The following is a 12,687-nucleotide window of genomic DNA, read 5'->3' as shown; positions in this document are numbered from 1 at the left end:
CTCCTCCCTTCTCCCCTCCTCTCCTCTTTCTCCTCTCTCCCCTCTCCAACTATCCTCTCCTCCTCTCCTCTCTCCGCTCTCCTCTCTCCTCCCCCTCTCCCCTCTCTCCTCTCTCCTCTCTCCTCCCCCTCTCTCCTCTCTCCTCCCCCCTCTCTCCTCTCTCCTCTCTCCTCTCTCCTCTCTCCTCTCTCCTCTCTCCTCCCCCTCTCTCCTCTCTCCCCCCCTCTCCCCTCTCTCCTCCTCCTCCCCCTCTCTCCTCTCTCCTCTCTCCTCTCTCCTCTCTCCTCCCCCTCTCTCCTCTCTCCCCCCCTCTCCCCTCTCTCCCCCCCTCTCCCCTCTCTCCTCCCCCTCTCTCCTCTCTCCTCTCTCCTCTCTCCTCTCTCCTCTCTCCTCTCTCCTCTCTCCTCCCCCTCTCTTCTCTCTCCCCCCCTCTCTCCTCCTCCTCCCTCTAGGCGTTTGGCTTCATCAACCTCATCCTGTGGGGGGGGAACCTGTGGTTCGTGTTCAAGGAGACGGGGATCCTGGCCCCCTTCATGCGGGCCCCTCCCCCGCAGGAGAAGGCCGCTGCACCGGAGGACTTCGGCCAGCAGGGGGGCTACGAGCAGGACCCCTACGCCGGCACCCAGGGGGGCGGGTACCAGCCCGACTACAACCAGCAGGGCTACAACCAGGTTAGTACCGGCTTATCTACCACTAACCAGGTAAACTACTAGTACCAGGTTAACTATTACTAACAGCCCGACTACAACCAGCAGGGATACAACCAGGTTAGTACCGGCTTATCTACCACTAACCAGGTAAACTACTAGTACCAGGTTAACTATTACTAACAGCCCGACTACAACCAGCAGGGCTACAACCAGGTTAGTACCGGCTTATCTACCACTAACCAGGTAAACTACTAGTACCAGGTTAACTATTACTAACAGCCCGACTACAACCAGCAGGGCTACAACCAGGTTAGTACCGGCTTATCTACCACTAACCAGGTAAACTACTAGTACCAGGTTAACTATTACTAACAGCCCGACTACAACCAGCAGGGATACAACCAGGTTAGTACCGGCTTATCTACCACTAACCAGGTAAACTACTAGTACCAGGTTAACTATTACTAACAGCCCGACTACAACCAGCAGGGCTACAACCAGGTTAGTACCGGCTTATCTACCACTAACCACTAACCAGGTAATAGATAATAGATTGTTGTAGATAGTTAACCTATTATAACCAGGTGACCTATTAGTACCAGGTAACTTATTACAACCAGGTAACCTAATATAACCAGGTGACCTATTAGTAACAGGTAACTTATTACAACCAGGTAACTACAACCAGGTAACCTATTATAACCAGGTGACCTATTGGTACCAGGTAACTTATTACAACCAGGTAACTACAACCAGGTAACCTTTTATAACCAGGTGACCTATTAGTACCAGGTAACTTATTACAACCAGGTAACCTATAAGCACCAGGTAACTACAACCAGTATCTACAACCAGTAACTACAACCAGGTAACTACAGCTGTATGACCAGGTTGCTAATTACAGCCAGGTTACTAATGACCCCTCGGTAATGCCGGTGTCTGTTGATTATCGATTATTATTATTATCATCTGATGTCACTTCCTGTCATTTAGACTCAGGAGGCGGACTTCGGTCCGGGCTATGGCCAACCAGCAGCAGCTCCAACCTCCTTCTCCAATCAGATGTGAGCAGACAGGAAATCGGTAAGAAAACAGATTTATCTATATATAATGCGTTTATAAGATTTACCCCTATATATAATGTGTTACTAGGATTTATCCCAATATGTAATCTGTTTATATGATTTATATCCATATTTATATTTTGTGTGTATGATTTATCTCTATATATAACGTCTTTATTAGGATTTATCCCTATATATAATGTGTTTATATGATTTATCTCTGTATATATATTGTGTTTATATGATTTATCTCTGTATATATATTGTGTTTATATGTTTTATCTCCATATATAACGTGTTTATATGATTTATCTCTATATATCTATGTGTTAATATAATATTAACATCTATAATGTCTGTGTTTCCTCAGGCATTGGAGCGTACAAAAGGTTGGCGGTCTGCAGCCTACCCATAATGCAACGCTCCTTCATATCTGCCGGGATGTTCATCGGTTGCATCGGGGTGGGGGGGTGGGGGGAGGGGGGAGGGGGGGGGGGGGGTTGTTGTTAAGTATTGTGAGTGATGTGAATATGAAAACAGAGTGATAATAAGTTGACAGCAGCCTCATGACGACATGGTGTCAGTGTTGTACATAACAGATATGATATAGATGAACATGTCTTTATTTATATGGACCTGTGCTTTCCCTTGCTCACTTTGTGCCAGCATGTGTTACCATAGCAACCAGAAACATCCCACAACCCCCTCAGACAACTCCTATGTACCACTTAGTTAGATTCTCTACTACATAGTACTACACAGTCTAAAGGTACCACGTATCCGTGCTAGCAGATTAGCTGGTACTAGCTAGTACGGATAATTTGCACCGTCTAGCACATGCTGTGTAAACATGCCGTCTGGTGTACACACTAGATACCATCCTGTCAAGTTAAGATACTTGAGGTGTAATGGGTGGTAAGGACTGTGATCATATGAGTAAGGGTTGTTGATGACTCTGTGATAATATGAGTAAGGGTTGTTGATGACTCTGTGATAATATGTGTAAGGGTTGTTGATGACTCTGTGATCATATGAGTAAGGGTTGTTGATGACTCTGTGATAATATGAGTAAGGGTTGTTGATGACTCTGTGATCATATGAGTAAGGGTTGTTGATGACTCTGTGATCATATGAGTAAGGGTTGTTGATGACTCTGTGATAATATGAATAAGGGGTGGTGTTAACTCTGATATCATATTATCAGAGCGGTGATGACTCAGTGATTATATTAGGAGGGGGTGATGTTAAGTGAATAGCAGTGAGATGAAAGGATTTGCGTTCTGTGTTGGGATGGCAACAGCCTCACCTCCGCCGTATGATGGGAAAAGGGATGACATAATATGATGGGCAGGTATATTAATATTGTAGAAGCCAGTGGAGAGGATGAGTGTTCGGATCAATAAGCAGAGGACACGTAATCTATCAATCAAAAAACAGTTCATCTATCGATCATAAAGCCTTTCCTTCAGTCTTAGATATTTAATCCCTGCATGACCACCAGCCCCATACAGCAGCATGTGTGTGTGTGTGTGTGTGTGTGTGTGTGTGTGTGTGTGTGTGTGTGAGTGTGTGTGTGTGTGTGTGTGTGTGTGTGTGTGTGTGTGTGTGTGTGTGTGTGTGTGTGTGTGTGTGTGTGTGTGTGTGTGTGTGTGTGTGTGTGTGGGGGGGTGTGGGGGGGTGTTTGGGTGGGTCTGGGATCACAAATGTGTGTGTGTATGTGTGTGTGGGCTTGTGCATGTGTGTGTGTGTTTGTGTGTCTTATCGTTGTTCTGGTGTCGTGGTGACTCAATGCCTCTGACTTGTGATGTTACTTCCTCTGATATTCTACCCAGCATCCGTAACCAAGGCGACCACATCAGTGTTGACGACGGTTATCAATATGTTTGTACGAATTGTGACTATGGAAACCCTTTGACCCTGTTTCTTTACACTTTGGATCCCATGTTTCAATAAAGACATTACCATGGCAACCGCATCACTGCATCCTGTTCTCAAACAGAAAGGGGGGGGGCGGAGGGAGGGAGGGTGGGAGGGAGGGAGGAAGGGAGGGAGGAAGGGAGGGAGGGATGAACGTTAGTGTGTTTGTTCGCTCCCTTTCACATCATGCTCTTTCCTCATCACGCATCTCTCTAGCTCCTCCCCCCCCCCCCCCCTCTCTCTCTCTCTCTGTCTCTCTATCTGTCTCTCACTCGCTCGCTCTCTTCTGCTGAGGAGGGAGTGTACACGGGCGAGAGACACTAAAACAGGGCAGCCGCATTCTGTCAGACGGACGGACGGACAGAGGACAGAATGCTGGGCCCGTTGTGTCTGTTGTGCGTTACTGCCTGCAGCGTGCTGAACGCTAAGGTAGGAGGAGTGTGCGTGTGTTTGTGCTTTTGTTTGTTTGTGTGTGCGTGTGTACGTGTGTGTGCGTGTGTGGGCACCTGCGTGCTTGCGTGTGCGTGTGTGTGTTCAAACATGTGTGTCGTCATGGTGTTGTGTAACCAGGGTTACTACTGTCGCCAGGCAGGATGACATCAGCACTTCTGTTTAAAATAAGTGTGATTAATGAATATCTATATATAAACATTAATGTTAATATAATGAATATTATTTATGTCTAGAGAATACATATATGTCTAGACATTAATCTGATTATATATATATTGTGTTGTATTGTAGTATTATAATATCTAGAAATAAATATGTGCATCTATCTATATATTGTAATGTAGAATTTTAACGTTTTGCATTAATGTGTATCTATCTAGATATTGCGTTGTCGTATTGTTAGAGCTATATATATATGTGTGTATCTATCTAGATATTGTATTGTAGTGTTGTTAGAGCTAGAAATATATGTGTGCATCTATCTAGATATTGTATTGTAATATTGTTAGGGCTAGATATGTATATGTGTATCTATCTTGATATTGTTATGTAGGTATTGCTGTATTGAGAATCTGTTCTCACTTTACCTGCCCGGGATGCATGGATGGGTAGAGAGATAGATCGATAAAGAGAGTGACGGAGAGGGAGAGAGAGATAGAGAGGGAGAGTGGAGGAGAGGGAGAGGGAGAGGGAGAGAGAGAGAGAGAGAGAGAGAGAGAGAGAGAGAGAGAGAGAGAGAGAGAGAGAGAGAGAGAGATGGGAAGAGGGAGAGACGACAGAGGGAATGAGAGGCAGTGAGGGGTATTGATGGATGGATGAGAGAAAGAGAATGCGGAGGAGAGCTGGTTGCTAGGCAACAGCACAGTGACAGACATGGCAAATTGTTGTTGTAGTTAGGAGAATAACATGATTAGATGATTATATAATGATTTTAACATAATTTCGTTGATAACATAATGAATATAACATAATATAATAAAGATATTACATATTTAGATAATTTAATATAATAAATATTTATATTACATTTATTTAACTAAGGGTATGTTATACATGTTCAGGTTCTTACTAAAGGTGTTTTAACTAACTACAAGTGTGATTAATTACAGATGTGTTTAACTATAGGTGATTAGCTACAGGTGTGTTTAACTATAGGTTTTTAACTACAGGTGTGTTTAACTATAGGTGATTAACTACAGGTGTGTTTAACTATAGGTGATTAACTACAGGTGTGTTTAACTACAGGTGTATTAACGACAGGGGTGTTTAACTATAGGTGGTTATCTACAGGTGTGTTTAACTACAGGTGTATTAACTACAGGTGTGTTTAACAACGGTTTTTTACCTACAGGTGTATTAACTACAGGTGTGTTTAACTGGTTGTATTAACTACAGGTGTGTTTAACTGGTTGTATTAACTACAGGTGTGTTTAACTGGTTGTATTAACTACAGGTGTGTTTAACTGGTTGTATTAACTACAGGTGTGTTTAACTGGTTGTATTAACTACAGGTGTGTTTAACTTGTGGTATTCCAGTCCCTCCCAGCAGCGCGTCCAGGGGGGCGTGGCTTGGAGGGCCAGGGGGCGGCGGCCAGGCGACTCCGTAGAGATTTGCGGGACCTGCTGCCAAACGAAGCAGAGATGATGTCATATCCTGTGCAGCGAGGAGACGCTGACTACCAGCAAACTGAGTGGAGGAGGAGCTTAGATGACGCCCTGCAGCGATTGGTGGAGAGCAACCAGAGGAGGGAACAAGAGCAGGAAGGAGGTGAATACACAAAACACATACATCAAACGCACTTCCGAACACTCACAGCAAACGCACATATACACTCACAGCAAACTCACGCACACACACACAAACACACCCAACAAACTCACATCCAAACACTCATAAACACTCAAAGCAAACACACACACACACACACACACACACACACACACACACACACACACCCACACACACACACACACACACACACACACACACACACCAGACACACACACACACACACACACACACACACACACACACACACACACACACACACACACACACACACACACACACACACACACACAAGCCTGTTCAGTAAGATGAGCTCTTTATCTCTTTAATTTAATCAACCAATCAGCTGCCTACATGGCCGCTATGCTCCGCCTCATGTCAGAGGCAGAAGGTGCGGGATTGGTCAACCCAGGAGACATGGACGTGATGGACGTGGTGGAGGAGGAGGAGGAGGAGGGGGGGCCCTTCCAACGACTGGCAACCCAGGACTATGACGACACCGGCAGGGGCATGAGTCCAGGAAACTCCCAGGCTGCCAGCTGGGCCCTGCTGGAGAGGTACCATCTAGTAAAACCAGTCCTAACTAGTGCATCACTTAACTAGTATGTCACCTTTTAAAACCAGTCCTAACTACTGCAGCACCTAACTAGTACATCACCTAGTAAAACCACTCCTAACTAGTACATCACCTAGTAAAACCACTCCTAACAAGTACATCACCGAGTAAAAACCAAAATAGTATCTTCACCCAATCAGTACCTTCAGTGAAACCAGTCTAACCAGTACCATCACCAGTCCTAACCAGTACCATAAGTGAAACCAGTCCCCAGTAGTACCATCACCAGTCCTAACCAGTACCATTAGTGAAAACAGTCTAACCAGTATCATCACCAGTCCTAACCAGTACCATCAGTGAAACCAGTCTAACCAGTATCATCAACAGTCCTAACCAGTACCATCAGTAAACCAGTCCAACCAGTACCATCAGTAAACCAGTACCATCTGAAACCATTCTAACCAGTACAATCAGTGAAACCAGTCTAACCAGTACCATCTGAAACCAGTCCAACCAGTACCATCAGTAAGACCAGTCTAACCAGTACCATCTGAATCCAGTCTAACCAGTACCATCAGTAACAGGTTTGACCGCCCCCAGAATGGACCCTCGCCTGGCCAGGACTTTGCTGGAGCGGTCCAGACAGAACCAGCTGGACCAGCGAGACCCCAGACCCAGACCGCCGTCCCCCCGGGGGGGCGACCCGGACCTGCTGAGGTGGGTCAAAGGTCACACAAATGTCAGACAAAGGTCAAACAAAGGTCAAAAAAAAGGTCAAACAAAGGTCACCTACTTTAGGGTGTGGGTCTAAGACCGTACCGGGTTCAGACCGTACCGGGTTCAGACCGGGTTCAGACCGGGTTCAGACCGTACCGGGATCAGACCGGGTTAAGAACGGGTTCAGACTGTACCAGGTTCAGACCGGGTTCAGACCGTACCGGGTTCAGACCGGGTTCAGACCAGGTTCAGACCGGGTTCAGACCGTACCGGGTTCAGACCTTCACAACAGACTAACAGGTGTTGATGGGTTTGTGACTCAGATTGCTTCCTTTTCCGTCGCCCTAGATACCTGGTTGCTAGGATACTGGGCAGTATGGCCCCTGCAAAGTCCCGCTCCAGACGGGACGTCGCGGCACCAAGACCTGTCAGCCCCGCCCACACCAGGTCCCGCCGTTCCCTTGACAACGCGTCTCCCCCGTTGCCTAGCAGCGACTCCCCCCTGCTCAGGGTGAAGAGGCTGAGGCTGGAGGGGGAGGAGGAGGACGGAGGGAGAGGAGGAGAGGGGCCGGATACCATAGCAACCGCCCAGGAGGAGGAGGGGAGTCGTCGCCGGAGACGGAGGGCGGCGGTGACCTTTAACCCCAGAGTCCTGGCCCAGCAGCTGCTGCAGGTCCTACAGGAGTAGGTCTGACGGGGTCAGGGGGTCAGGGGGTCAGGGGTCAACCCCCAGTCCTTCAGCAACGCTCACCCGTCACGTCCTGCAGGGTCATTTACCCTTCATCATCTAGAGTCCCAAACATCATGTGTTCATTTAGTGTTGATGTGATGTAACCGCAGAGCAATGGGAGAGAGAGGGGGAGGGAGGGAGGGAGGGGAAAAGAGAGAGGGGGAGACGGAGGGGGAGAGAGAGAAGGAGAGGGAGAGGGGAGGGGAGAGGAGAGGGGGAGAGAGAGAGAGAGAGTGAGAGAGAGAGATAGAGAGGGAGAGGGAGAGGGAGAGAGAGAGGGGGAGAACGAGGGAGAGAGGGAGAGGGATGGAGAGGGATGGAGAGGAAGAGGGGTATAACTAAAAGTCCAGTGTGTTGCCGTGGTAACAGGACATGTGCTTAGTGGATGTGTTGGATGTAAAGTGTTTCCAAAATAAAGGCGCGACCTAAAGTTCAGATCCTGTGTGTGTGTTTGACCCTTGACCCCTGGTGTTCTTGGTATCCCTCGTTTATGTTCCCATGTATCGCCAAATAACCATAAACATAGTCCTTAGAATATAGTTTTAATTCTCTTCTCAGAATATTTACAATTTAACAGACAACAGGATTTGGGAACGATTTAAAGAGAGGGTTAGGGTGAGGGTTAAGGGTGAGGGAGAGGGTTCAGGGATGGTGAGAAGGGTTAAGGAGAGGTTAAGGGTAAGGGAGAGGTTTAGGTTCAAGAAAAGGTTTAAGGGTTAAGGAGAGGGTTAAGGGTTGATTGAGCTTTAGATTTTATTTGACCATTCTTGACACAAAAATATGGAACAACAACCTGTGCCATACATTATATCAATAAAGATAGTCAGGGATGACACAATAAAGCCCTAAGGCTTATTTCCATTGTGGTCCTTATAGGGCAGGAGACAGGGGCAAGTAGCAGCATATCATACATACATCAAACATGTATCATTCATACATGCATACCTACATACATCATTCATAAGACACATAAAAACATAAATTACAGTTTCAAATAGAGTTTGTGGGTTGAGGGGAGGTTAAGGGTTAGGGAGAAGTTGTGGATTAAGGAATGTTTTTAGGCTTAAGGAGAGGGTTAAGGAGAGGTTAAGGGTTGGTGAGAAGGTTTTGGGTTAAGGAGAAGGTTAAGGGTTAAGGAGAGGTTAAGGGTTAATGAGAGGGTTAAGAAGAGGTTAAGGGTTAAGGAGAGGATTATGGAGAGGTTAAGGGTTAAGGATAGGGTTAAGGAGAGGTTAGGGGTTAATGAGGGGGTTAAGGAGAGGTTAGGGGTTAAGGAGAGGTTAAGGGTTAATGAGAGGGTTAAGGCGAGGTTAAGGGTTAATGAGGGGGTTAAGGAGAGGTTAAGGGTTAAGGAGAGAGTTAAGGAGAGGTTCAGGGTTAAGGAGAGGTTTAAGGAGAGTTTAAGGGTTAAGGAGAGGGTTACGGAGAGGTTAAGGAGAGGTTAAGGGTTAGTAAGCAGGTTCTGGTCCCTGGTCTCCGTGGGCAGCAGGGCGTCCTGTCTGCTGGCCAGGACGAAGGCCAGCGTGGCCAGGATCACCGAGTCCAGCACCCCCAGCAGGGCCAGCGTGAACACCCAGGACACCGAGCAGTTCCCCGGCTGGAAGCTCCCCACCTGCAGCACGGGACAGCACAGGGGGGCAGGGGGGCACACTGCACCGTCACATGATGGGGGCCCACTGCACCGCCACATGATGAATTTACACAAAGTGCATTTATACATGTATATATATATATATATATACACTTAGATATATTTATATATGTGTGCATACATAAATAAATCTACACACACATATAGCCTTTGAGCATCACTGGTTGATGGGATGACATCACTTCCTGTAGACTCACTCTGTCTCCACAAAGAGCCCTCATCTCCGCACAGTCCCAGGAGTCCAGGAACAGCAGACAGGCGAGAGACAGACACACACCTGGAGAGACAGGGAGGTTAAGAGAGAGAGAGAGAGAGAGAGAGAGAGAGAGAGAGAGAGAGGAGGGAGACATACATACATACATACATACATACATACATACATACATACATACATACATACATACATACATACATACATACATACATACATACATACATACATACATACATACATACATACATACATACATACATACATACATACATACATACATACATGCATACATACATGCATACATACATACATACATACATACATACATACACACATACATACATTCATTCATTCATTCATACATAGATGGATGGATAGATAGATGGAGTGGTGGATAGAGTGATAGATATTTGAGATGTAGACAGTGACTACCTGATGTCTAGTGAGTTATGGTATGGTAACGATAACAAGGGGATTGTTATCAGGTTATGGTTAGTTAGAGATGGTAAATAGGTTATTGCAGACAGTAAGACAAACAGTAAGACAGACAGCCAGTCAGTCAGACCGCCAGTCAGACAGACAGACAGACAGACTGACAAACAGTAAGACAGACAGACAGACAGTCAGACACACAGTCAGTCAGACAGACAGTCAGACAGACAGACAGACAGACAGACAGTCCGACAGACAGGCAGAAAGACAGACAGACAGACTGACAAACAGTAAGACAGACACACAGTCAGTCAGACAGACAGACAGACAGACAGACAGACAGACAGACAGACAGACAGACAGACAGACAGACAGACAGTGACACAGTCAGACAGTCAGACAGACAGACAGACAGTCCGACAGACAGGCAGAAAGACAGACAGACGGACTGACAAACAGTAAGACAGACACTCAGTCAGTCAGACAGACAGACAGACAGAGAGACAGACAGACAGACAGTGACACAGTCAGACAGACAGACAGACAGACAGACAGACAGACAGACAGACAGACAGACAGACAGACAGACAGAGACCTGCTGTGAGCTGCAGCCAGCCGCAGCTCTTGAACACGGCGGCCGAGTGGCAGACCCTGAAGAGCAGCAGGCAGGCGGCGCTGGTCCACACGGCGCCCAGCGACACACACACCAGCACCGCGGGGGTCTGGAAGGCCGGCAGGGGGGCCAGGGCCGAGGGGGAGCCCTGGCAGTCCGGACCGGGCCAGTCCCCCTCCACACACACCTGCACACACACACATCACACACACTCACACATCCACAGATACACAGAGACGCACACACACACATCGTACACGCACAGACACGCACAGACAGACACACACACACACAGGCACACACACACACACACATAGACACACACACACACACACACACACACACACACACACACACACACACACACACACACACACACACACACACACACACCATATTAACACATGCTAGCAACAACAGCTATCTAGCGATAGCTATTAACAAAAATATATTTATATCTAGACATTAATAAATATATATATATATATATATATATTAATAAAAATATATATACATGCATGCACAGAATATGTATGTATAAATGTGTGACGTTGCAAAGTGAACAGGTCTGCGTTGTGATTGGCTGCCGGTGTGTTGGCGCACCTGGAACAGGCCCAGGGTCCCGGAGGCGGAGGAGCTGGTCTCCGTGGTGACCACCCAGGCGGGCTGCACCAGAACCACCACTTGGAGTACGGCCAGACACACGGTGCACACGCCCCACAGCACGCCCACAGCGCGCGCACTGCGCACGAACTCAGTGTGGTAGAGCTCAGGGGGAGACAGCGCCATCTGGGGGACACACAAACACACGCACGCACGTTATACACACACACACACACACACACACACACACACACACACACACACACACACACACACACACACACACACACACACACACACACACACACGCACATTATAAACACACGCACACGCTATTATACACGCACTCACGCACACGCGCGCACACACATACTGACACACAGCAGCACAGGCAGAAGCGCAGAGGCACAAACACACAACCACACATACAACCACACGCAAATACACACACACAACTAGTACAACGCGCAGGACTAGGATGTAAACATCCTGACGTTCCTGAATATGACGGACGACGTGATGACGGAATAAAAATCTATTACCTTGGAACCGCAGAACAGCACGAGCTCCGCGTCTCGAAAATACCAATGGATGGAGAGAGAGAGAGAGAGAGAGAGAGAGAGAGAGAGAGAGAGAGAGAGAGAGAGAGAGAGAGAGAGAGAGAGGGGGGGGGGGGAGAGGGGAGGGGGGGGCGAGATAGAGAGAGAAGCGGTGATTTCGTCGCCTCGTATCGATCAGTGAGGACCCTCTGTCAGGTTGAGTTCCTCGTCGGTAAAAGATGAACTGATCCGCGGCTCTGAGGGACGGAGGAGCCGCTCCTCCAGCGCCCCGCCTGGTCTGATGATGGAGAAGCGGTGTTTTAACGCTTCGTTCAGGTTGACTGGTGGTGTGAAGAGAGACGGTCGTGATATTACGGTCCTGGTTGAAGGTCCTTCTAGCTCAACTTCGTGTTTAGGGTCCCTCTGTCCTTATGACACAAAAACGACTTAACCAAATTTGTAGGTCTAAAACTAAACACTTACAGGCATACAGTTGTTTCGACGTTTAAAAGGCACAGACGACTTTTTGGGATTAGTTTTTCGTAAAATCCTTAAAACTAATTGTACCCAGAGTCTCTGTGTGTAGGACATAGCATTACTCTGCCATGGTCAGCTGGTAGGACATAGCGTTACTCTGCATTTTAAATGTGGAATTTTGTCTCTAGGGGGACTATTGTGGAAGTAGTAGGGTCCCTACATTTGTAGATAATAAGAACGAAAGAATAAAGCCTAAGAAGAACAACAGGTGGAGGCGTCGAT

General features: G+C 47.2%; 2 protein-coding genes and 1 long non-coding RNA gene across 5 annotated transcripts; 2 read left to right on the top strand and 1 right to left on the bottom strand.

The window, feature by feature from the left end:
- The first annotated feature begins 466 nt into the window (after nt 1-466).
- LOC130387093 (uncharacterized) lies at nt 467-2,166 on the top strand. Its single transcript, XR_008896286.1, has 3 exons — nt 467-671; nt 1,644-1,733; nt 2,085-2,166. It is a non-coding gene; the product is annotated as an uncharacterized LOC130387093 (long non-coding RNA).
- Nucleotides 2,167-3,918: 1,752 nt separating this feature from the next.
- On the top strand, nt 3,919-7,835 carry pcsk1nl (proprotein convertase subtilisin/kexin type 1 inhibitor, like). 3 transcript variants are annotated; one of them, XM_056595981.1, is made up of 5 exons: nt 3,919-4,060; nt 5,621-5,852; nt 6,256-6,430; nt 7,030-7,146; nt 7,495-7,835. In XM_056595981.1, exons 1-5 carry the CDS (start codon nt 4,004-4,006, stop codon nt 7,832-7,834), a joined length of 921 nt encoding a protein of 306 aa, XP_056451956.1. In that variant the 5' UTR covers nt 3,919-4,003; the 3' UTR covers nt 7,835. The 3 variants fall into 3 exon arrangements, with proteins under 3 accessions (XP_056451956.1, XP_056451946.1, XP_056451961.1); XM_056595971.1 differs by having other exon boundaries at nt 6,220-6,430; XM_056595986.1 differs by lacking the exon at nt 7,030-7,146 and having other exon boundaries at nt 6,220-6,430.
- Nucleotides 7,836-9,317: 1,482 nt separating this feature from the next.
- On the bottom strand, nt 9,318-11,575 carry lhfpl4b (LHFPL tetraspan subfamily member 4b). Its single transcript, XM_056591442.1, has 3 exons — nt 11,390-11,575; nt 10,773-10,973; nt 9,318-9,488 (listed from the first exon to the last, which is right to left on the bottom strand). Exons 1-3 carry the CDS (start codon nt 11,573-11,575, stop codon nt 9,318-9,320), a joined length of 558 nt encoding a protein of 185 aa, XP_056447417.1.
- Between the last annotated feature and the right edge of the window lie 1,112 nt (nt 11,576-12,687).

The sequence above is a fragment of the Gadus chalcogrammus genome, chromosome 1 (genome assembly GCF_026213295.1).
Source record: "Gadus chalcogrammus isolate NIFS_2021 chromosome 1, NIFS_Gcha_1.0, whole genome shotgun sequence".
Classification (NCBI taxonomy): Eukaryota; Metazoa; Chordata; class Actinopteri; order Gadiformes; family Gadidae; genus Gadus; species Gadus chalcogrammus.
Note: the sequence above shows the minus strand (reverse complement) of the source record. Positions and strands in the feature narration are given on the sequence as shown.